The following is a 24,122-nucleotide window of genomic DNA, read 5'->3' on the forward strand; positions in this document are numbered from 1 at the left end:
AAAATGTTCCCACAATACAAGTCCAATACCAAATTATGATAATGCAATACCAAAACAATACCACCCAGGTATGTTTTTGGTATTCAAATATCAATTTTTGGTATTTACAAAGTATTTTCCATGTAATTTTTTGGTATTATTCTTTGGTATTTTACCTCTTATGTCATGCTGGTCAATACCAAATTTTGTTTTCAGATCAGAATTAGGTATTCATTAGTTATTTTCTCCTGCTCGGGCATCGCCAGTTCGCCAGTGATAGGGAGATGGCGAATCATTGGATATCCAACGTTGTCGCTGCCAGTAGAGTACCCTTTAGCCGAGTCGATGGCTCGTAGAAGTTCTTGAATTGTGAAGTCTGCGTTCATAGCGACATCTTCCTCGGTCTCTAAACCTGAATCCGTGTCCTCGTTGTCTGGTGTACCATCCAAATCAGGAGTTGTTGTTGTTGATGCTTCCTGGAAGTAATTTGCGAATTGTTCAGCGATGACTGCAGGATCCTGTTCGTGTTTATCGTCTATCGCCAAGCCTCTTTGTCCTGTTTTCCTTTTGCCACATAGTTTATTGAAGTTGTTCCAAAGGATGTCGGCTGACGTATGTGGGTTGAAACTTTGGCAGAAAGCATTCCATGATTTGAGTTTAGCTTCTGCAACCACTTTCCTGGCAGCAATCCGAGCTTGTTGAAATTTTTTCCGGGTTTCTTCCATATTGGGATCTGTTGCTGAGGTTCGCTTCAGGTTACGTAGTGCTTTCCGACGTGACTTGACTGCAACTTTTACTTCGTCAGTCCACCAGATTTCTGCTTTCGTGGAGGGTCGGCTAGATGTTTTTGGTATAGAAGCTTCAGCGCCTTCAATGATAACATCACTTATCTGGTCAATTGAGAGGTCTGTGTCTGATTTCAAGGAATCAATAATGGTATTCTCGAATCGGGCCCAATCGGCGTTCTTGTATAGCCAGCGTCTGCGGTGTCCTGTTTCGGAGACTCGGTCTTGGGAGTATACTTTGATAGGAAAGTGGTCGCTGCCATGTGTATCATTTGCGATCGACCAATTCAATTTGCTCGCGAGATTTCTTGAAACCACCGTTAGATCTATCCAAGATGCATTGCCATGGGAAGGGCTTATAAATGTGGGTTCTCCGTTGTTGATGACCACTAGTTGATTATCGACAAACCAGCTTAGTAGTCTTAGGCCTCTGCGTGTTGACTTGGGGCTGCCCCAGGCCTCATGAGTAGCGTTGAAATCACCGCCAATGATATAGGGTGGTTCCATGTTGGTTGTAATGTCATCGAGAGTGTTAATGATGTCTGCGTCATCGCTGTTCGGTGGAATGTAGATAGACACTATAGTAATGTTGAAAGGACTATGCAGACGGGCAGCGCACACAGGAATTTGAGAGCTTGTGTTAATAATGTGATGGGGAACTCCGTTTAGGATTCCGAGCCCTGCTGCACCAGCGCCTTGATTATAATGTCTATTAGCAAGATTCCAAGTATATTGCTTTTGGAGGGCTCTGTTTGCATCTTTGCACATCATCTCTTGCAAACCAATAGCAATAGGAGGGTTCTGGAGTACAAGATGTCGTAGTTCTGAATGATTACACCACAAACCGCGGATATTCCATTGAAAGAACAGCATCTTCATGCTGCGCTCGTCAGCGGGGGAGCTGCTGCTACTGTCGTCGTTTTGTGTATTTGATCGTTCGTGGTGAGTTGATGCGTCGGTATTGCCGTAGATTCCTAGATTGTTGGAGAGAACGATGGGGTATGATTGATCGTAAGGTACTAGAGATGTGTGGGTACTTGCCCGGGGGGATGAGTAGCCCACGTCAACTGCCGCCAGAGGCTCTTCGGATCGAGCCGGAACATCCCTGGTCAGGGTCGACGTGGGAGACCTCGCACTTGGCGAAAGAACAGGAAGTACATTTGATGCTTTATCGATTTGTCTGCTGCTAGAAGGTTGAATCCGCATTTTATAATAACGATCGTATGATTCGGAATCGTTGAAGGCAGCTGCAGGAAGCGGCCGTGGTGCACTATGCCTTCTTGTTGCTTCAATGTGTAGTTTAGTTCCATTGGTTGTTGACTGAAGCAGGGGCGTTGTTTCTCCGGTTTCGTTGAGAGCAACCGAGCTAGTAGTTTGGCAATCAACGGGTACGAGAAAGACGTCCCGGACTGCCTCCCTATCTAGACTCGCTTCCATCCTAGCAAGTGAGGGGATACTACACATTCCCCTCCCCCAAGCTGCTTATTGGTTGACATCGCAGAGATATCGTTTATGGGTGATGTGTTGTTTACGAGAATTCCAATTTCGTTGTCCGTGTCGGTGCAGTGGTTGGTATGCATTACTATTGGAGATTTTCGTAGATTTTCCATGTCGTAGTCCGTGTCCAGAGCAGGGTTAAAATCATTTGTGGCCATAGTAATCTTTGATGAAAGATAGGAGTCTATAAGCTTGTTCAGGTGGGTTATTTACCACTATCGTCAGGGAGCAGATGGCGTCGTTTACTCTTTGGATTCCCTTCGTTATCGAGTGATGTGTTCATGCGTTTGTCACTACGGCTCCTATTTCGTGGCTCCATTGCTCGTAGGGAGCTAGAGCTTCTCGTGTTTCTATAGTCCTTGGGTGGCGATGTAGATAGTTTGTCTTTTCGAGATTTCCTGTTGTTATTTTGGCTGCTATTTGTAGTGGTACATGTTGGTTCTTTTTCGTTACTATTTTTGTATCCTGATGCCGAATTGGTCTGGTTTGCGTGATGGGAGCCATCAGGTGTGATATGATGATTTTTCTTGCCGTTACAACACTGTGTTGTGCCTTTTTGTGCAGTCATTTCTTGTTTATCGTTTACTTGTGGGTCGTTCTTTTGCGCAGCTTCTTTCAGAAGTTCTAGTTAACCCGAGCAGGAGAAAATAACTAATGAATACCTAATTCTGATCTGATACCATAATTTGGTATTGACCAGCATGACATAAGAGGTAAAATACCAAAGAAAAATACCAAAAAATTACTTGCAAAATACTTTGTGAATACCAAAAATTGATATTTGGATACCAAAAGAATACCTAGGTGGTATTGTGTTGGTATTGCATTATCATAATTTGGTATTGGAGTGGTATTGTGGGAACATTTTTTTGGTATTATTGTTTGGTATTTTACCTCTTATGTCAGGCTCATCCATACCAATTTAAGGTATCGAGATATTCGTTCCTGCTCGGGAAGCTTTTAGCGTGTCGAGTTCCATTTTCAGTTTATGGATAATGGTGTCCTTTTCTAATTCGACTTGAGCTAGACGTTGTTGAAGGACGCTGGCGTACGAGTCCTTCGAGGATTCTCGGAACACACGACGAGCTTCACCGAATGATACTCTGTTATCTGTTTTGTGTTTCACAATCTTAACTTCCTGCTGATACATGGGACAGTCGCGAGAGGTGATTGGATGATTAGCCTTGCAGTGCAGACAAAACGCAGGGTTTTGGCACCGTTCCCCTTCGACTACATGAAGTTGCTGAGAGCAACGTAAGCAAATCGAAAGCTGTTTACAGACCTTTTTAGGATGACCATAGATGCCGCAGTTGTAACATATAAGTGGTGATGGGTAATATGTACGAATCTCAACCCGAAGCAGACCAAAACGGACAACTTCCGGAAGAACAGCACCTTTCAGCGTCAGCACCAGCAGTGGCGTATTTTGGAGTTTACCGTTAACCCGTTTGCGGATACGACGAACGTTGATAACTCCTTGGGACTTAAGGTAGTTCATGATGTCTTTCTCATCATCGTGGATAGAATCTGGTTCGTAGACTATGCCTTGGATTGAGTTTAAACTAGGATGAGTAAACACTTCAACTGGAGTCCCGTTGATTAATTCGGTAATTGTCAGCAGTTTTTTTTGCAGTGGAATATGAGTTCGTGAGTAAATACCTGGTGCCTCGATTCTCTTTCGATGCGCTAACTTTTTTTGCTTCCTGTAGTCCAATAGTCTCCGGGGGGCTGACTGGCTCCGGCCATAGCTGAAGCCGAGTAAACGGTTTTTGTTCTTAACTTGTACGCTGCTGGATATTATCCCAAAGTAGAACGGGTTTTTTTGCTAGTTCAACACAAAGCTTGTGCTGACAGCCGACGTGAGTCTTTTATCAAAGTTAGATATCGTTCCAACTGCGGTAATATAATACCAATGAAGTGATTAACACATATCACCTGTAGCCACTACACAAGCGTCCGATTTCAGTAGAAGTAACTGATTAAATACGGTATTTTACACCCGAAAAACCGGTTGTATTTGACGACGCGCGAATATAAATACACCAGTATTGTCGCTTTGTAATAATGAACTGATTAAGGACATATGGGTTTTTAGGGTTTTTTTTCCAGGATAGGCCCCGCAGGACTTTGAGGATGGGTCTGAAGAATTTTGTGGACGATCAAAGAATTTTTCGGATGAATTTCGGGAACCATACCATTTCGATAACTAAATTTAATGTCCCCAGTCTATATGAAGTAAATCGTTAACCCTTTTATACAAAAAAAAAATACGTTCCAACACTCTACTATCTATGTTGTCAGCTCTGTTCAACTTTTTCATCGATTCAACGTTCTTTGATCACTTTCAGTGACAATCCCACATGAAAGCAGTGATCAGTATTGATAAAAATAATTTTTTCTACACTCAGCCCAACATGCTTTTCTTCAGCAAAAAATCCCTCAACTATTGATTTGGTCTTAACTGATTCATGTCAACTTTGTAGCCAATTGGTTACCCATGCTGACCTCGGTTTTGATCACCTTCCAGTAACTTTTGAAATATCCCAAAACATAATTTCTAATCCCAACAGCTCTACTTTCAATTACCATAGAACTGATCGGGAGCAATATCGAACATTTATAGAATATAACTTCGATCCAAACAGTCCTTTGCAAACCAAAGATGAAATTAATTATGCTCTTGAATCTCTGACTACTTCTATAGCTAAAGCAAGAGCTGCCTCAATACCAAAATGCGAGGTTAAATTCGATTCAATTATAATAGACGACGATCTTCAGCTCTTGATCCGTCTTAAAAATGTCCGTAGGAGACAATATCAAAGAACACGCGATCCTGCCATGAAAGTTATCTGGCGGGATTTGCAAAAACAAATTAAAAAGCGATTATCTGCCCTGAGGAACAAAACTTTTGATAATAATGTTTCTTAATTAGACCTGAGTTCCAACACCTTTTGAAATTATGAAAAAACCTCAAAAGCCTATTCCAGCGCTTAAACAAGGTGGTAAAATTTTGATCGCAAATTTGGAAAAAGCTCAGAAACTTGCTAAGCAATTCAAGAGTTCCCATAATTTCAGTTTGGGTCTTACTAGTCCTATTGAGAATCAGGTTGCTCGGGATGATTCCTGGGGGACTGATTTGGACGAAGTAAGGTCTATAACTAAAAAATTTCAAAATATGAAAGCTCCAGGTGATGATGAAATTTTCTATATTCTCATCAAAAAACTCCCAGAGAGTACCTTGTCTTTCTTGGTAAAATTATTTAACAGATGTTTCCATTTGGCATACTTTCCTGATAAATGGAAAAATGCTAAAGTTGTTCCAATTTTGAAGCCGGATAAAAATCCAGCTGAAGCTTCTAGCTACCGTCCAATAAGTTTGCTTTCTTTAATTAGTAAAATTTTTGAAAAGATAATTTTGAATAGAATGATGCTTCACATCAATACGAACTCAATTTTTGCAGTTGAGCAGTTTGGATTTCGCCATGGGCATTCAACTACTCATGAACTCTTAAGAGTTACCAAACTGGAGTTGCTCTTCTAGACATAGAAAAAGCATTCGACAGTGTTTGGCATGAAGGTTTGATTGCGAAATTGAAAAAAAAAAATAAATTCCACTTTATGTTATGAAATTAGTTCAAAATTATTTAACTGACAGAGCTCTGCAGGTAAATTATCCAAATTCCAAATCTAATCGACTACCTGTTAGAGCTGGAGTTCCTCAGGGTAGCATTCTTGGGCCTATATTGTATAACATTTTCACTTTGGACCTCCCTGATTTGCCTCAGGGTTGCCACAAACCTTTGTTCGCTTCTTATTTACAAAAATGGAAGATTTCTCCCAACGCTTCCAAAACTCAACTTATAATGTTTCCACATAAGCCTAGAGCTTAAATAAGTTAATTTTAATTTTAGTTTATTTACGCGGTGATGATGTTGGTTCACTCGCAACTATTTTTGAAAAAATTAAGTGTTTTCGAACGAAAGTGTACCAAAAGTGCTTCTGAACGTGTTTCGCAGTTGGGTGTGGTGAAATTCGTGCATTCCCGTTTGATTTTGGAAATCCGTATCACAAAATTGCCCACCGATTCCTTTTTTTTGCTGTTCGACGACGACGGGTGTGCTTTTGCAGGAGTAACGTTTATTGGATCCGTTTCTTTGCACGGGAGTGTTTTTTTTGTAACTAGCGTAAGTGTGCCTGCGATTTGCATCGAGTGACGGAGATTGCGAGTAAGCTGAAGGATGTCTCGCTGGATACGCCCAAGACTGGACGGGCGGTAGCTGGTGGCCGTGAACGGTTCCTGGGAAAAGCACTTGATGCGAACCTCCTTCCATATCACCATGGCAATACAGGAAGTATCACAACAAAAGTAATTGTTATTAGATATTTTGCAAACAGTGACAGATAGCGGGCATGAAGAACCAGTGGAGGTGCCGGGCAAAGGTGTTTATCCTAGACAAATGGTAAGCTACAAATTCTCTGTTGTCGTTGTCGTAGGCGCCGTCGTAGTCGTAGGCAGTACCGTTGGTATATTTAAAATTAAACATCAACCGCTGAAAATATGAATTATCGCGTATTTCTGTTGTTCATTACAATCCAAGTGAAATTCGATAACGTAATTTCATTTGAATAGCTTGTTTAACCAGGTCTTAAACAATCGTCCCGTCGGTCATAACTTGTTATGATTATCTGAACCATGCGTAAAGAGAAAATCGAAACATTGAACGTCGCGTGAAAGTGGATATTAATGAAGTCTAAGTACTCTTTCATAGCTTTTAGTTTTAGGATTTCAAAGATCGTCGGTTGCAGTGGCTTGCTTACCGGGGAGAAAGACGCGGTCCCAGATCCTTTCATATTAAAATTATTAAAATATCGCTTGTTTATCGTGTGTTTGAGCAGGTCGAGGCTCACCTAGGTCTTGGTCATGCGGGAACCACAGCACTATCGGGAAACGTAGGCGCAGGGACAATCACCAGAGAAATGCACTACACAATGATGTTGTCATTAACAGACGCAATATATTTACTATCGTATGCATCGGTGGCTAGCGATAAACTGATTGTGAGTGGTCACCGGCTGATGGTCAACACCCGATCTACTGCAGAGAGTGGGACAATGAGAGTGTGAGAAAGTCTCCACTCGTTATCAGAAGAGGCATCAGTCCCTAATCTATAATAAAACTAACACCACGCTACAACATCGCCCCCCCCCCCTTTGAAATTTACGAATTTCAAATCAAAACAAAAAATCAGTAATTCTAATCAAATTCATATTACTTCTTCAATCCAATTCATTCTTCGACTCTACATCCCTAAATATGCTACACACAGTTGCTGTCTGCTAGTCTAATCCTATTTCATTCAGTGACGATCGTGGTCTTCGCTGGTCCGTTGGCAGCAATCGTCATTCAAGGGCTCGTTTTGCTATCCCAAGCTTTCAGCGTTCGTTGGTTCCGATGGCAGCAGACAAATCTTCGTGGTTGGACGTTTGAAACTGCCCTTAGATGTGCGTACGGTGACTACTCGCACTAGACCATCTGCTCCAGGATGAACAGCTTCAATTCGGGCGAGAGGCCAACGGGTTGGGTGTTGAAACTCTTCTACGACAATAACGAGTCGGCCGGGCTGGATTTCGCTATTCGGCTGACATTTGGTTGTGTCACGTTGGAGTTCCTGGAGATATTCCGTTCTCCAGTGGTGCCAAAATTGTTGGAACAACTGCTGCAGTCGTTGGTAGTGATCCAGACGAGTGATGTGGACGTTGCTAACATCAGGATCGGGTACAGCCAGCATGCTCGTGCCGATCAGGAAATGAGCCGGTGTTATGACAGTGTAGTCCTCCGGATCCTCTGTCATCGGAACGAGGGGACGGGAGTTCATAGCTGCTTCTATTTCTGCCAGTACCGTTGACATATCCTCGTATGAAAGACGTGAATTGCCTAGTTGGCGGTAAAGCTGCGACTTTGCTACCTTAACGGCAGCTTCCCAGGTGTGCTGCTTTCGGTGGGTTCAGATGCCAAGTATTTGTTCTTCCGCGCACAAACTCTGTATTTTCTCGACTTCCTTGTGATCAGTCAACCTGCCATACAAGAGGTGTAGTTCGTTCCTGGCACCAATAAAGTTTTTGCCATTGTCCGAGTGTAAGTGGGTAGGACGGCCGCGCCGGGCAACAAATCGGCGGAGAGCGGTGAGGAAAGCCGGTGTCGAAAGGTCACTCACCAGTTCCAAGTGAACTGCTTTCGTAGTAAAGCAAACGAACAGGGAGATGTACGCTTTTGTCGGTGAGGCTCGTTTGTGTATCGCTTTAAGATAAACGGACCCAGCGTAATCCACTCCTGTCACGGCGAAAGGTCAGCCTGGGGTGATCCTGGTAGATGGAAGTTGGCTGATCTGCTGACGAACCGGTACGGGATTTGCTCGGGTACATTTTACGCAGTTGCGGATTATATTGCGTACCAGTCGCCTTCCATTGACGGGCCAAAACTCCTCTCGCATTACAGCCAGTGTCAAGCGGCCGCCACCATGAATGAGTTTGTTATGAAAGGATATTGCTATAAGCTTAGCGAGGGGATGGAAACTGGGAAGCAAGGCTGGATGTTTGGATTCGTAAGACCGTTCTGCCAATCTAAGTCGCCCTCCCACCCTCAACACACCTTGATTGTCTAGAAATGGGTTCAAAAGCCGGACGGAAGACTGCCTTTTCAGTGGACGTTTCTGCTGGAGATCTCGAAACTCCTCTTGGAAACAGTCTGCCTGGGCGAGGCAAACTAGTTTGGTTTTGGCATGCGAAAGCTGCTCGACGGTTAGTGACATGCTAGTGTTGAGACCAATGAAAATGACAGGACGTGTTCTAGCTTTTGAACGTGCGTTGTAAGCAAATCTCATGCAATATGCTACTATGCTGGTCAAGCGAGAAAGTTGAGAGTAAAGGGTGTCCACGATGAAATTGCCACACTATGAAATTACTCTAACTTTTTAACCGTTGGGTAGAATTTAATGAAAATTTGGGTGGATTTAGTTCATAGTGCATTATTTACATCCTGCAAGTTTTAAAGTCCTGTGATCAAAACTCGCGGAAATGGAGTCGAAAGAACAGCTCGTGCGTGATAAAATCTTGCGCATTCATCACGAGAACAAGGATCTCTCGCATCGTTCCATCGCTAAAACGTTGGGAATCGCGAATTCCACGGTGTCGCGAGTGATTAAGCGGTTCGAGGAACGGTTGACCACCGATCGGAAGCCCAGAAGTGAAGGAAAAAGTATTCCGTACAACACCAAAAATCACAACCGCGTAGTTGGGGCCTTCAACCGAAATCCGAACGCCTCCGTTAGGGATGTGGCTAAGAAGCTGCACCTAAGCCGAAGTTTTGTCCAGAAGGCCAAAACTAAGGCTGGGCTTCGAACGTTCAAGGTACAAAAGGCCCCTAATCGCGACGAGAAGCAGAACAAGTCCGCCAAAACCCGTGCCAGGAAGTTGTACCTCAACATGCTGACGAAAGTTGAATGCTGCATCATGGACGACGAAACATATGTGAAGGCCGACTTCAAACAGATCCCCGGCAACCTGTTTTTCACGGCCAAGGATAAGTTCAGCGTTCCGGAGCATGTCCGCACTCAGAAGATGTCCAAATTTGCGAAGAAATTCCTGGTTTGGCAAGCTATATGCACGTGCGGGAAGCGGAGTGCACCTTTCGTGACCCAGGACACGATGAACGGACAGGTGTACATAAAAGAGTGCCTCCAGAAGCGGCTGCTTCCTCTCCTGAAGACCCACAACGTCCCAACAATCTTCTGGCCGGATTTGGCCTCATGCCACTACTCCAAGGACGTGCTGAAGTGGTATGCGGACAATAAGGTCAATTTCGTGCCGAAAATGTTCAACCCTCCCAACACTCCGGAGCTCCGCCCCATCGAGAAGTACTGGGCGATTATGAAGCAGCACCTTCTTAAACGACCTAAGGTAGTGAAGACAGTCGAGGAACTGAAGAAAGTATGGGTTTACATGCAAAAAACGGTTGATTCACAGGTTGTGCAGAATCTTATGGCCGGGGTTAAGGCCAAGGTGCGGGCATTTGCGTATGGACTGTAAATAAAATACGAGTAAAATGGTAAAATGAAGTTAAATAGTTATTTCTCAATCCCTGAAAATTTGATGGCAATCGGATGAAAACTCGAATTTTGCGAATCAATTTTGTGTGTGGCAATTTCATCGTGGACACCCTTTAGAGAGAAAAAATCGGGTTGTACTTGTGGTCAGTTCTGGCTACAGCAGTAATTACAATCTTGCGCTCATTATTTGCTTCCGATGTGTCACTCTGCTTGGAAATCGGCCAATTATCTTCAGGACAGGACAGCCAGACCGGTCCTCTCTTCCAGTGCGCACTGTGTAGAAAATCTTCAACCTGCATTCCACGGGACAGCAAATCCGCGGGGTTTTGAGAACCTGCTACATGGTTCCATCGTGCGCCGTGCGTGGTTGTTTGAATTTCTGACACTCTATTTGCAACAAATGTCTTCCATGTACTTGGAGGGGATTGCAGCCATTGCAGCGTCACCAAAGAATCGGACCAGAAGAAGGAGCCAGTGATGTTCATGTCCAAAGCTTAGATGATTCGGCTATGTGTTGAGCTGCGATCACTGCTGCACACAATTCGAGTTTAGGAATAGACAACCTTTTAAGGGGTGCCACACGGGTTTTTGCAGCCAGCAACTCGATTCTTTCATTGCCTTCTGAGTCCACAGATCGTGCGTAAGTGCAAGCCCCGTAAGCCCCTTCTGATGCATCTGCAAATGTGCGGAGTTGAACTTCGGAGTTCGGCTGGAATGCGTAGCGATCAATCCGAAAGCCGGATAGTTTTGGAAGTTCATGGTAGAATGCATCCCACTTCTGTTTCAGAGTTTCCGGTATTTCATCATCCCAGGAACAAGCTGTCAACCAGAGCTCCTGCATTAGCATTTTTCCCCGTACGACTATAGGTGCCACTAAACCCAACGGGTCAAATAGCTGTGCTATTGCTGAAAGGATGGATCGCTTAGTTGCTCGAACAACATTTTGGTTCACATGATAATTGAACAGGAATTGGTCCCGTTCCGGTTCCCAGCAGATGCCTAGGGTCTTAACGGTCTCGTCTGATTTGAACTGGATACTAGATTGGATTCCTATGCGATCAGCTTCCAAACCTTCGAGAACTCACAGCTTGTTTGATGTCCATTTGCGTATAGAAAATCCTCCCTTTGCTAGAAGCTCCGTCAATTCGTTGCGCAACTGGATCGCCTCAGGAACGGAATCGGCTCCTCCTATAAAGTCGTCGACGTAGAACGATTTTTGCAGAGCGATTTTACCAAGTGGATAGGAATGCCCTTCATCGTTCGCGAGTTGTTGAAGGGTGCGCGTTGCCAAGAAAGATGAGGGAGCAAGGCCATATGTGAACGTAAGAAGTTCATATATAGATAGATGGTAGGAAGAACTGAAACGCCAGATGATTCTTTGGAGCAGAGCGTCGTCGGGGTGAATGAGTACCTGGCGGTACATTTTCGCAATGTCCGCAATGACCGCGACAATAAATTTTCGGAAGCGGATCACCAGGGTCAGAAGGTCGTCCTGTATGACCGGTCCTACACACAGTGCGTCATTTAAAGAGAACCCAGAAGTTGTCTTGCTGGAACCGTCAAATACGACGCGGGTCTTAGTAGTCGTGCTGGCTTCTTTTATGATCGGATGGTGTGGAAGGTAGTAGGCCGGAACGTCAGAGGGCTCGTTTCCTTGGACAAGACGCATGTGTCCCAGAGATAAATACTCCTCCATGAAGCTATCGTAATTCGTCTTCAACTCAGGTTTGCTGGCGAAACGTCCTTCCAGCATGGTGAACCGCCGAAGAGCTGTTGGTTTGGATTCACCTATCATGGCACTAAATTGTTCACGCTTGGGGTAACGCGGTTCTGGAAACCGTGGATGCGTAGTAGTTTTCACAAAATTTCTCTTCCATGGAAACAGCAGATCTGGTAGAAAGTTCTTCAACCTTCCAAAATCTCTCCATGCTTTCCTCGAGCGAAGTGGTGGAAACGGTAACGGTCTTGCAGCACACGGAATCCTTGGATGCGGGGACTAGATGTTCACCACCTGCAACGATCCAACCAAACTCGCTATCAACAAGAATGGGAAGAGTCTTCGACAACTGAATTCTGGCAGAGGTTGGGAAGAAGTCAAAGAAATGATGCGATACCAGTATCAGGTCAACGTCTCCGGAGCGATTGAAGCCTGGATCAGCGAGGAAAATGTCTTAAGGGAGTTTCCAGTGGTCTACTGACACAGTACTGGCGGGAAGACTGGACGTCATTTTGCGAAGGATCAAAAATGACACATTGCGGGCAAAGTTTCCCTTTCGTGAACGTATTTCGGTAGCTACGGACTCGGTGGCGTACTCTGGTTTCACTCCAATACCTTGCACTTCAACGTTGGATTTCTGGCGTTTCAACCGCAGCAATAGAGCCAAACGATCCGTCATCAAATTTGGCTGGGAACCACTGTCAAGCAGAGCATGTGCGTAATGCTCCTTGCCATACACGTCCACGATTCGAAGGACAGCAGTTAGCATGAAAACGGTAGGAACAGGATCTCGGGTAACGTTGACGCACTGAACATCATCCGGTTTGGTAATTGCAGAAGCAGATTGAACTCGGCGCTGGTCGTTGGACTGGGAGCTACTGGACGGTGTTGCAGAGCTGAAATTTGCGTTTAATGTGTTGGCTGCAGATTCTTGGCTGGATTGACTTGAACTCCTCGTGAATCCGGAATGCAGGAGAGAATGGTGTCGCTTTCTACACACTCGACATGTGTAGTTAGATGTGCAATCACGGGCGAAGTGATCTTGCCGGAAACAATTCACACAAAGGCGCTTCGAATTCACTACGCGCAATTTCTCGGATACAGCCTTTGCCATGAACCGAGGGCATTTCACCAGAGGATGACGGTTATCACAAGCATGGCATTTGGGTGAAAAGCTTTCTGTAACAGAATGAGAAGACATCTTGGCGAAAGTTGGCTTGCGGAAATAGTTCCCGTTGTGTTGCGGAGTAGCTACCGGCTGATTTCCATGATGATTTACCGATATCGATTCAAGCACACGAACCCGTTTCTCCAAAAATTCAACTAAGCAGGAGTAGCTCTGATCATCAACAGATGCTGCGTGATCCTCCCAGGCTTTAATCGTCGCATCGTGAAGTCTTATGCACAATAGATGCTCCAGCAATGTGCTCCATGCGTCTGTTGGCTCGCCTAGCTGCTGTAGAATCTTGATATGACGCTGAAATTCATCCAGAGTTGAATGCAATGCCGATGCTGTCTCCTTTTTCATTCGTGGAACGTCCATTAGATCCTGCAGGTGGCGCTTTTTCAACAAATATTCGTTAGAATAACGGCTAATTAACGAATCCCACGCCAGAGGGTAGTTTGCAGCACTAATTGCAATTGCTTCGATCAGTTGCGCGGCTTCTCCTTTAAGGGCCGAATTTTTGTATCACTGGCAACTCGTCATTGTCGTGGATGAGGGCTTGAAACGTGTCGTGGAACGTTAGCCACTGACGGTAATCACCATCAAATACTGGGAGTGAAATTGTAGGCAACTTCAGGCTAGACAAGGTGGAAGGTATGCGATAGGGGGATTCATGAGGGCGACTTGTGTGTGGAAGGATTGGCGGAGGCAGTTTAGCTTTCAGATTTGCTTTTATTCTGAAAAGCTGTGGTTCAAACGAAGCACGGAACTCAAGATTTGCGGTCTTACCCTTACTGGTTGTCTCCAGGTCTTCAAGAGTTTCTAGCACCTCTGCGAGCGATGCCCACAACACGTCCAGGTTTTCCAGGCGGAGTGGTACCTCGAGCTCATCCCGTTCGGCGTCAAATTGAGCAACAAATTGTTCTGCACGATTTAGCTGCGCCAATAGTGTCGTTCTTCGGGTGGACAGCTGCTCCAATCGCTTAGAGTTTTCATCGTTGGGCATCTTGTCGGGTGGATCGATAGTCGATGACGCAAGAAAACAGCAATAGTAAATCGGAAAGTGCCTGGCAAACAAAAAGACCCGGTAGACCTGGATGCCACCAAATAAGTCAAGGATATTCAAGCCTTGTATTTTCAAAAGCAGGAACTCAGGAACTATCGAAGCGATGTAAGTCGGGGGCGTGTAGCGTGTACCGGCTACCACCAAGCGAGATTACGTTCAAGGTACGGGTCGACGTGCACCGCCGAGGGATCCCAGAATCGAGTGCGACGATTGCTGGGTAATATATGTACGTATAGTGTGATCGTCTAGTATGGTCCATTTGTACCTATCTAAAATAGGCCTTGTATGAACGTAGTAGTTGCAATTGGGATCAGGAACAATGGCGTTTAAAAGCATGCGGTCGACATCTAAACAATGCCCATATAAACTGGCGTCTAGCGAGAATCACAATGGCGTTTATCTCGTACGATAGCGTGTGATCCGTGTAGGGTGTGATGGCTGCTAGGTCACAACTCTCACAAGAGGATGGGATGGATGCAATGGTGCTGACCTCGATCCTGGTCACGGCACCAGAAAATGTTTGAGCAGGTCGAGGCTCACCTAGGTCTTGGTCATGCGGGAACCACAGCACTATCGGGAAACGTAGGCGCAGGGAATGCACTACACAATGCTGTTGTCATTAACAGACGCAATATATTTACTATCGTATGCATCGGTGGCTAGCGATAAACTGATTGTGAGTGGTCACCGGCTGATGGTCAACATCCGATCTACTGCAGAGAGTGGGACAATGAGAGTGTGAGAAAGTCTCCACTCGTTATCAGAAGAGGCATCAGTTCCTAATCTATAATAAAACTAACACCACACTACAACATCGTGTATTTTGTAAAACTTTTCGTTGTCGTCGGTGCCGGGTTTGAATAGTTATAAAAACTTGAGTAACGCTATAATGTGATATGAGAGGCTCGGTGGCCTTAGAGCAACCATTTTTGCTCCTCGGAGAGGACTCTTCGGCTTCCATCAAAGCGAGTGTCACGTCAACACATTCCTACCCATTCCTTTCTTGACCTGCGTTCAGGCGCGGCTGGCGCTGGTATTGCCTAATTCGAGATCACCAGTTTTTACACATTGAGGATGATTGCTAGTCCCAAGGATCGTCTATTGGTTCTCTGTGTAATTACAGCTGGTCTAGCAATAACAGAGTAGCAACCGTGGGCGGTCAATCATGCTCATGCTCATGCTCAAGATTTCAACTGTAATACTGACATGCACGTTTAAAAAAACCGGTTTAAAATACTGAATTGCCATGACAGGAACAATATAAAAACACTTAGATATATAGTTATGTACGGACCTGGCCACCACTCCTAGCAACCCAAACCCGATCCAACAGAGACACCCAGTATCAACCAACAAGAAGCTGACGCAGCACAGCACATCCGGCCGTTTACCTGATCCATCACACCAGCTACCCACGAGGCGCAAACCAGCGGGCCTCGAGGCACCAGACGACGAGTCAGCAGTCATCGAGCACCTATGGCCAGCACGTGGATATGTGGTCTTGCTTAGATAGCACATTATAGTTAGGACCTTACGAGGTAGTTAGGTTCAGTAGGCAGTCAGGGAATTTCAGTCTTAATTCAATCGTGTAACAGTGAACTTCGCGAATAAATCTGTCCTCTAGGACTAAGTTAATCTTTTTTAAAAAGTGACTTATATGAAACCATCCATAATTATATATCATAACAATCAAGGTTGGTAAGTTACTGTAGTAACTGGAGCACCTAGGTTAACATGATATGTAATTTATTTTGAATTTGGAACAAATAAAGAGTTAAAAAAAAATGCTGGGCTTCGTCAAGCGGTTCAGCTATAATTTTCAAAACCCATGCACTATTAAATTATTATACATTACATACGTAAGACCTATTCTGCAATACTGCCACCTAGTATGGAATGCGTAAATTGCTATACACGAGGAACGCATAGAATCCGCCCAAAAACAATTCCTTTTATAGGGGGTTTGACCTAATTTCCGTCCTACTTAGAACAACCCACGCTTTACCTCTCTTTCTTCAACGGGTTTTAACAATAAATGAAATGTTTCTATCCTATCAAAGATGACTTTCCATAAGTACCGTTGAATTTGATAAAGAGTCACACATTGTTGAGATATTGTTAAAAATCTAACACTGCTTCTTGATTCAAAATTCGTCGTACGAGTTTCAATTCTTTCCAAACGCATTGAAACGCCATTGGATTTTCTTCATCCTACGGATGAAGGTAGAAAAAGTGAGTTCGCTTCTTTTGTTTTGAGAACAATGAGTGTAAATATTCACACAATTCGCTCTAATAGGCTTTGTGTTGAAGCTTGTGAACTAAAGCATCGGTACAAACGTATTTACCTACCTACTGATTTGTACACGGGTGAAGTCATTGATTATACTGATGGACTACTCCATTATACTGAAATGGACGATTACGACGAAGTAGCGCTCTACCCTATGTCCTTCGCAAATCGAATTGGACCGCATTTCCTCTTCCATCATAATATGAAGCACGCTGCATGCTCATTAGGGTGACCCAAAATAACACATTGTCTGGAAACCTGGGACTCGAACTGGGGCTCACCCTCCAAAAGATATCAATGGATGTTACAAAAAAACTATTGTATAGTGGCAACTCAAAAAAAGTAAACTAGAAATAGCCCCGGGGAGAGTTAAAAAAAAATTGCTGAACAAATATTTCTAATGCATAGAAATCAGTGAAAGTCAACCATTTTTTAATGTTTACACATTCTTTGGGGTCCCTACAATATGAGAAAAAATTGGCATGACCTGCTACATGCTTCATTTTCTCATGACATCTTTTTTCCAATTCTCAGAAATCACGACATTTTCATTGACATTATTTCACATCGTGTAGAATCATCAGCATTACTCTCACAATCAAATGTTTACACACCCATACATAATGTGGAAAATTTTCTCTGAATAATCACAGAATAAATGTTACGCAAAAAATGGCCTCACAAATTGAATGATGCGACAGTATAATCTACACTGTCATTAGCATCACTAACGGGTGTTCAATAAAATATGAAAAAATTTTCAGTCATATAGCTAGTAAAATTTTTTTTTTTGCTACGAATTCAGTATTTGTTATTAAAAATATAGTGTTTATTCTGTATTATAATGCATAGCATGTAAGTAAGTAAAACATTGTAATGTCTACTTTAGGTTGACGAAATAAATAAATAAATAAAGTAATTATGACTAACCAATGATGCTGATTATTCTGGTGATGATGGGTTACGACCCGAGTCAAAATTTGACCACTTCCTTCACGATATGCTAGCCCCCATTAGCCATTAGTTGGAGTTTCGGACGTGACGACTATACACAAGAATTTATCAAGAATCACTCTAGTTGTTTATTCCACTCATATTTTATGTCTTACATTCTAGTACTTCAGCTACACTTCAAGAGAATGCTTACGTCTAGCTTATCGTACGATTCTCTTTTTCTCTCTACACATGCTCTGTCATACATTCTTATGTGAGCATGAGTGACCGTCGTAGCTTACGTTCTTATGACCTAGTATTGGGCTTCTGGTGTGCTGGCATGAGGAAATAAGTAAGTTTACTGGTAAGCACATTGTGTGCTTGGAAGTAGGTTTTGGAAACGATGACCAAACATTGTTGTTTAAAGTTAAGCAGAAAGGAATGTAGGAAATGGAAGTTTAAAGGTACACCACAACGAGTTCAGTTCTCATCCCCGGACGAGTCACGATTGACCTAAACCGGTGTTAAAAAGACTATAATATTACAAAAAAGTATTTCCCTGGGGGCAGCTGGAACATGATTGGGTGTGATCAATGTGGTCCTGGGCACTCAATATGATCGCTAATCTAGTTAAGTATAACAAGAGCCCACCTATAAAAGACTTCTGAAATTATTCAGTGAGCTTACAAACGAAATATTGAAGAGCACATCTTGAAGACTTCAATTAGGTCTTGGTTAAGTAATCTATAGGATGGTTAGTAAACTTTCTGGAAAAGTTTTCTTTTAATTCTGTATGCGACAAAACCCCTGTAAATTAAGAGGAAGACCTATGGTACCATGTGGCTCTGTAAGTAATGCAATCTGGTAGCCCTATTTCAGAGAGCTTTTAAAACTTACTGATCATCATCATCATCCGGCAGTAGGCTGATGCAGGTATCTGACGAAGATGAAACGCACCTCTTGCTTACTACGGCTTTAGTCAAGCAATGCAGCAAGACAGGATCTCTTCGCTGTCTGTCACGTCACGGGTTGTTCCTTCTCCGAAACGACACGGCGCATCGGTCCTTTTTTTGTTCGCTCAATTATTTTCCTTCCCGTAACAAATTTTCCATCCCATCCACTTACATTCCTGACGGCGGCCTACCGAGGTTTGATGCGGCGGTCTACTTTTTTTTATGTTTATCTTTGCTTGTTTTCCGACAATCCCAGCAAGCGTGTTAACAGGTTGAATCGTTTTTCCGACTTTTTTGTTTTTGTTTCTGCACTTCCATTTTAGAGTTAACAAAGTTTGAGCGATGGAATCTTTCCTTGTTTGTGTCGGTAACTTTTTGCCCACGGATGTTGTGCTTCCTGGCTTGGATGATGCTTAGCTACGGCGTGTGTGGTTGCATAAATTGAGGCGCGATTTGAAGGCTGCCATGCGAGGAGAGTGGATGGGAAAGCGAGTAAATAGGGTTTCACTTTCACTTTTGATGTTTTTGATTGAAATTCTAGTTGAACGTGGAAAGTTTTTCTTTTGCAAACAGAAAAAAAAAAGTTTGAAATGGGAAAAAAAAAATCGATAAGAAGCTTTAAAAATGAGACCCGTCACCAGGGAGATGAAATTAACATGAAATCAGAGTCTGATGTCAGTCATTCGAGCGTGGTAATGACCTTTTCTAGTGAATAAAGAAGCGGCATCTACACGGTGTTTGCTTTCTCCTGTCAATGTTAGGCCGTATCTTCCCGTGATTGTAGCTCCAATTGAATCGTTAAATAAATTATTAATATTAGATTGCTGTTCTTGAGAAATTTACATTAAACAAACTCAATTGTCACGGTGAAACGGGCAGTCGAGAGTCCGACTCTATTTTCACCAGGGATCAAATCTTTGCCGTGGTGGTATGCTGCATAAGCTCTATTGTCATCTGCTTCTCTGTTGACTAGCCATGAATGCTGAAGCAAATACAGTTGTGGTCGAAACATTTGCAATGAAAGTCACGAATAAATTAAATATGTTCAAGCAACTATAACAAATAAATCATTTATATGTTAATTATCTTGAATATCCTATAATGCTGATTATTTAATTTTAAACACACCCATGGATGTAAGATTTGCCGCATGAACGGAGGATGCTGTCCAATGCAAGAAAATTGGAGTCCGAAAAATGTGGAGTGTATAAGTCTTCTTCTTCTTGTTGTTCGCATTTCAAGCTTATTGCTTAGCGCATATTAGATCATTGCGTGCTCTCAACTTAGTGTTCTAAATGCACTTCCACAGTTATTAGTTGAGAGCTTTCGATGCCAATACCAATGCATGAATTTGTATATTGTGTGGCAAGCACAATGATACTCTATGCCCAGGGAAGTCGAGAAAATTTCCAACCCGAAAGATTCCCTCGACCGGACTGGGAATCGAACCCGCCGCCTCCGACTTGGTAATACCGTGCCTTTACTGACTAGGCTATGAGGCCCCGGAGTGTATAAGTGAGAGCAATTAATTATGACGAAAAAAAAAGGTTGCCGCCTGGAATCGAACCACGAACGTTACGATTATAAGACTTGTGCTTCGGAACAAGGACAGGCTAAAAGCGAATAAGAAGCGGTCATAGTACGATCATTTGATTTCGCATGCTTGTTCTGCTGAACGGGAATTGGAGAGAATCGATGCAAGTGTGTGCTTGGTGGTATAGTCAAAAGCGTAGATAGAACACAAAATAAAAAAGATAAAAAATCATTGCATCGTTTGCATGCCTAATTTATATCATTCTCTGCGGTATTCGCTGCGGAGGATGATAGGAAATGCAACTAACATATTTTTTTCCTTGATTTGTTTTCCGTCGGTTTTGCTTTTCCGGACTGAGTACTAATGCTACCAACGTCAGTAAGGTAGCTCCTACACCTGGTCCCTACCTATCGATCGATCAACTCATGGACCGGGGACCAAGGGTCGTCGACTAATAATTAAAATGCTGTACTTTTTAAATTGTAACATCAAATAAATCAAATGTCTGAAACAAAAGATTTCAAAAATTTTCTAAATCTTGGACTCAAACAAAAAATTTGAAACCAAAAGACAATCATTTGCGATATTTTAAACTGAGTATAAATTGAAAAAAAAATGCGCTTTTCAATGTTTTTTTGACGTAGGACTACGTCTTTCATTTCTATATGGGGGTACACTTTGTGAAAACCGAAAATGGAACATGAAACAAAATTATGAAAGATTTTGAATATTAATAATTCAGCTGCCCCTGGATTAATTTCAATAATTTTATCACATATCGATCAGAAATACATCTACACATCTTTAGCAACTGATGATTTTTAACAAGAAGCTATTGAAAGAGTGGTAATGTCAAGCGTTGTCCAATGTACACATAAAAAGTGATAATGTTATCACTGTTAAACGTTCTTCCCAAACTCAGTCCTCATAGTCGAGTACCACTTGGTTGCACATCATTCTACTTTAACCTGAAAAGATAAAAAGCAGCGCTGCTGTCTGGCATCAGCTTCCCAGAATTGTTCCGTCTGAAAATAATAAAATCTGCTTAAACGGCTCAGTGGTGAAATGGTCCAAAGAGGCCGTGTACCTCGAGCTAACACTAGACAGCAAGCTTCTTTTCAGGGAGCACGTTGACAAAACCAAAACCAAGTGCAACATCTTGATAAAATCGTTGTATCCACTCATCAGCAGGAGGTCTACCATAGAGGTAACTCTTAGACTAGCAGGTCCCGAAGAAACGTGCTCTACTTTTTGGATCAGCTCTGGTACTCTCTTCGGTCCCAAGCTAGTCGATTCACCCCTCGAAACATAGGAAAATTCAATAACCCCTCATTTTATCTGTCAAACTTTCATAGCTAATCAAAACAAACATTGTGTAATACTAGAATTTTGACAAGAATGGGGTACGTTAATCGATTTGCTTGGGACCAATAGGCTAGTCGAGTAGTGAGCCAATTTAAAATCGTTAGTTTCGTATTGATTGTTGGGTCTACCCTGTCCCTGAAAAATAAGTTTGCTGTCTACAAACAAATCATTCTTCCCGTAATAGAATACGGGATGCCAATCTGGGAGAGTTGCGCCAAATGCCATCACCTCAAACTCCAAAGGATCCAAAACAAGATCCTTAGGATGATCCTCAATAGTCCCCCGTGGACTAGAAATTCTGAGGTCCACCGCCTGACTCAGACACTGGAGTTACGGAGAGCTGACTCCATCGCAAGGTTCAGAGATTGCTGTAGGTGATCCTATCAACAGATCGTCAGGGATCTGGCACGTTAGGTTAAGTAGGTAGAATAAAAAATTAATACATTCAAACAAGAAGAAAATTGAAAAACATTACACAGTAAAAAAACAATATGTACAACACAAAATCAAAAAGTCCACCAAAGATGAAGAGCCCTTCTGGCTAACCTCTTGCCCTGTATTAGCCATTTTAAACCACATAACAAATCAAAATAAAGAAGAATTTTACTACTTTACTGGCATCAGCTCATTTTCGCTTCGGACGGCGTGGATAGCAATAGCAGCAGTAGGAAGGTGGTGGCTAGTCCACTCTTGTACAACCTAACAAGCAACAATTGACTGGTCGTGGCAAAGAAGGTGCCAATCGTCATCGTAAATTCTTCGAGATAACCACCATCCGTCGTCTGGCTCGCCGTGGCGGTGTCTGACGTATATCCGGTCTGATCTACGAGGTGTGCTGAAGGTGTTCCTGAAAAATGAGATCCGTGATGCTATCACCTACACTAAACACGCCAAGCGTAAGCTGCCATGGATGTCATCTACGTTTTGAAGTGACAGAGACGCACTCTGTTTGGTTACGGAGGTTAAATCATCACCAACTTTGGCAACAAAACGGCCCTTTTCAGGGCCACCAAGCTCATAACAGTAAAGAGTAGGAATAGAATTCATCTGACTAATTGTCCATATTCAGAACCAAACGCCTCCAACGACCACACAAAATGCTCATGTAACCAAACTGGAAGCAGGGGGACAAATGATTTTGATCAACCTTGATCAACTTTGATCGTGATTGAACCCAGGCCTGCTGGGGTGAGAGGTATCCACGCTTACCACTACACAACCGGCGCCGCTAACTTTCCAGGAGTTTACATTGGCAAACTGCGAAAAGGAAAGGAGCCAGTGTCGCTACTTGATAGCAAACTACTCATGATGGAAGGAGTCTTTGTAGCTTACCGGCCTCGTCATTACCGAGTACCACTTGATTGCACATCATCATGATCTCATCATTCTCTGCTTGATCGTCAAGCAGTTCAGTTCGGTGTTAGCTCGCTCTCTCGAGTTGTTTGAAAAGTTCATTGCGATAGTGTTCGCGTTCTCTCTTTCGCGGTTTGTCGTGCGTGTGTGTGTGCCCCGTAATGGGGAAGCATCGGTCGCGAAGCCCGGCGAAGGTCCAGAACCCCGGAGAAGGAAGCTCCGGTGTGCCTACCTCGAACAGGTTTGCTGTTCTCCCCATGGATGGGAATATCCAGCCAGCTGTGTTGGAAAAACGCAGTAAGAAGAGGAAGAAGAATCGAGGCCAGTCCGATGTCACTGCGACGAACAACAGCGATGTTGGAGATTTCGGTGACGCTGCCGAAACCGTGAATACTGCCGAAATGAGCACGGCAAAAGTGAAGCTACCTCCATTGGTAGTGAAAAATGCCCATCTTAATGTGCTCATTGCGGATCTAGCGACGCTGAGTGTTAAAGCCGAATACAAGTTGGGCAGAGTCGGCACTAAAGTGATGCTCCGTACCAAAACGGAGTTTGACGTGGTCGTCGCCCACCTGAGGACTTCCAAGGTGGAATTCTTTACCCACGACATTCCCGGTGAGAAGCCGTTCAAGGTCGTCATCAGGGGCCTACCAAACTTCGACCCGAAGTTTATCGAATCAGAAATCAGGGACCGGTACAAGCTGGCCCCAAGTGCCGTGTATCGAATGACAAGAAGAGACGAGAATGTGAAGGCGTATCCGGATAGCCTTTTCCTGGTACACTTCCAGAAGGGAACGGTGACGCTCAACGCACTGAAAGCCATCCGGTCCATCAATTCCATCATCGTTCGCTGGGAGCCATACCGTGGCGGCCATCGCGATGTGACTCAGTGCCAGCGGTGTCTGAACTTCGGACACGGTACCCGCAACTGCAACATTAAGCCACGCTGCGGAAATTGCGCTCAAGACCATGCCACCTCCGAATGTGCTGCGGATGAAGCTGTGGCGTCCAAATGCGCCAACTGTGGTGGTGCTCACCAAGGATCCAACAAGCAGTGCCCTAAACGCGAGGATTTCAAGCGCATCCGAAATCAAGCGTCCACCAACAATCAACCAGCACGAAGGAAGGATAAGGCCCCGGCTTTTAGGACAGAGGACTTTCCACCTCTTCGTGGACAAGCGAATCCCAGGGTGCGATCCGCGCCCCCTCAAGAAACGTCTGGATCTTCTGCTGGACAAAGCTCTCCATCCCCCCCTGGATTCTGGAGGCAACCAACAGCTCAAACAAACAATCCCGATCTGTTTTCAGCGGATGAACTGATGGAAATTTTCGTCAACATGACCGGTGCTCTACGTAAGTGCCGCAATAAGCCCGAACAGA

General features: G+C 43.7%; 1 protein-coding gene across 1 annotated transcript; it reads right to left on the minus strand.

Moving 5' to 3' along the window:
• Positions 1-11,447: 11,447 nt before the first annotated feature.
• On the minus strand, positions 11,448-12,161 carry LOC135706259 (uncharacterized). Its single transcript, XM_065227829.1, has one exon. It carries the CDS (start codon positions 12,159-12,161, stop codon positions 11,448-11,450), a length of 714 nt encoding a protein of 237 aa, XP_065083901.1.
• Positions 12,162-24,122: the final 11,961 nt, after the last annotated feature.

This window comes from Ochlerotatus camptorhynchus, unplaced genomic scaffold, assembly GCF_037179485.1.
Source record: "Ochlerotatus camptorhynchus isolate MF236.1 unplaced genomic scaffold, CSIRO-AGI_Acam_v1.1 ptg000276l, whole genome shotgun sequence".
Lineage (NCBI taxonomy): Eukaryota > Metazoa > Arthropoda > Insecta > Diptera > Culicidae > Ochlerotatus > Ochlerotatus camptorhynchus.

Coding starts and splice junctions, on each gene's coding strand:
- LOC135706259 (XM_065227829.1), bottom strand. CDS start 12,161: ATGATAGGTGAATCCAAACCAACAGCTCTTCGGCGGTTCACCATGCTG.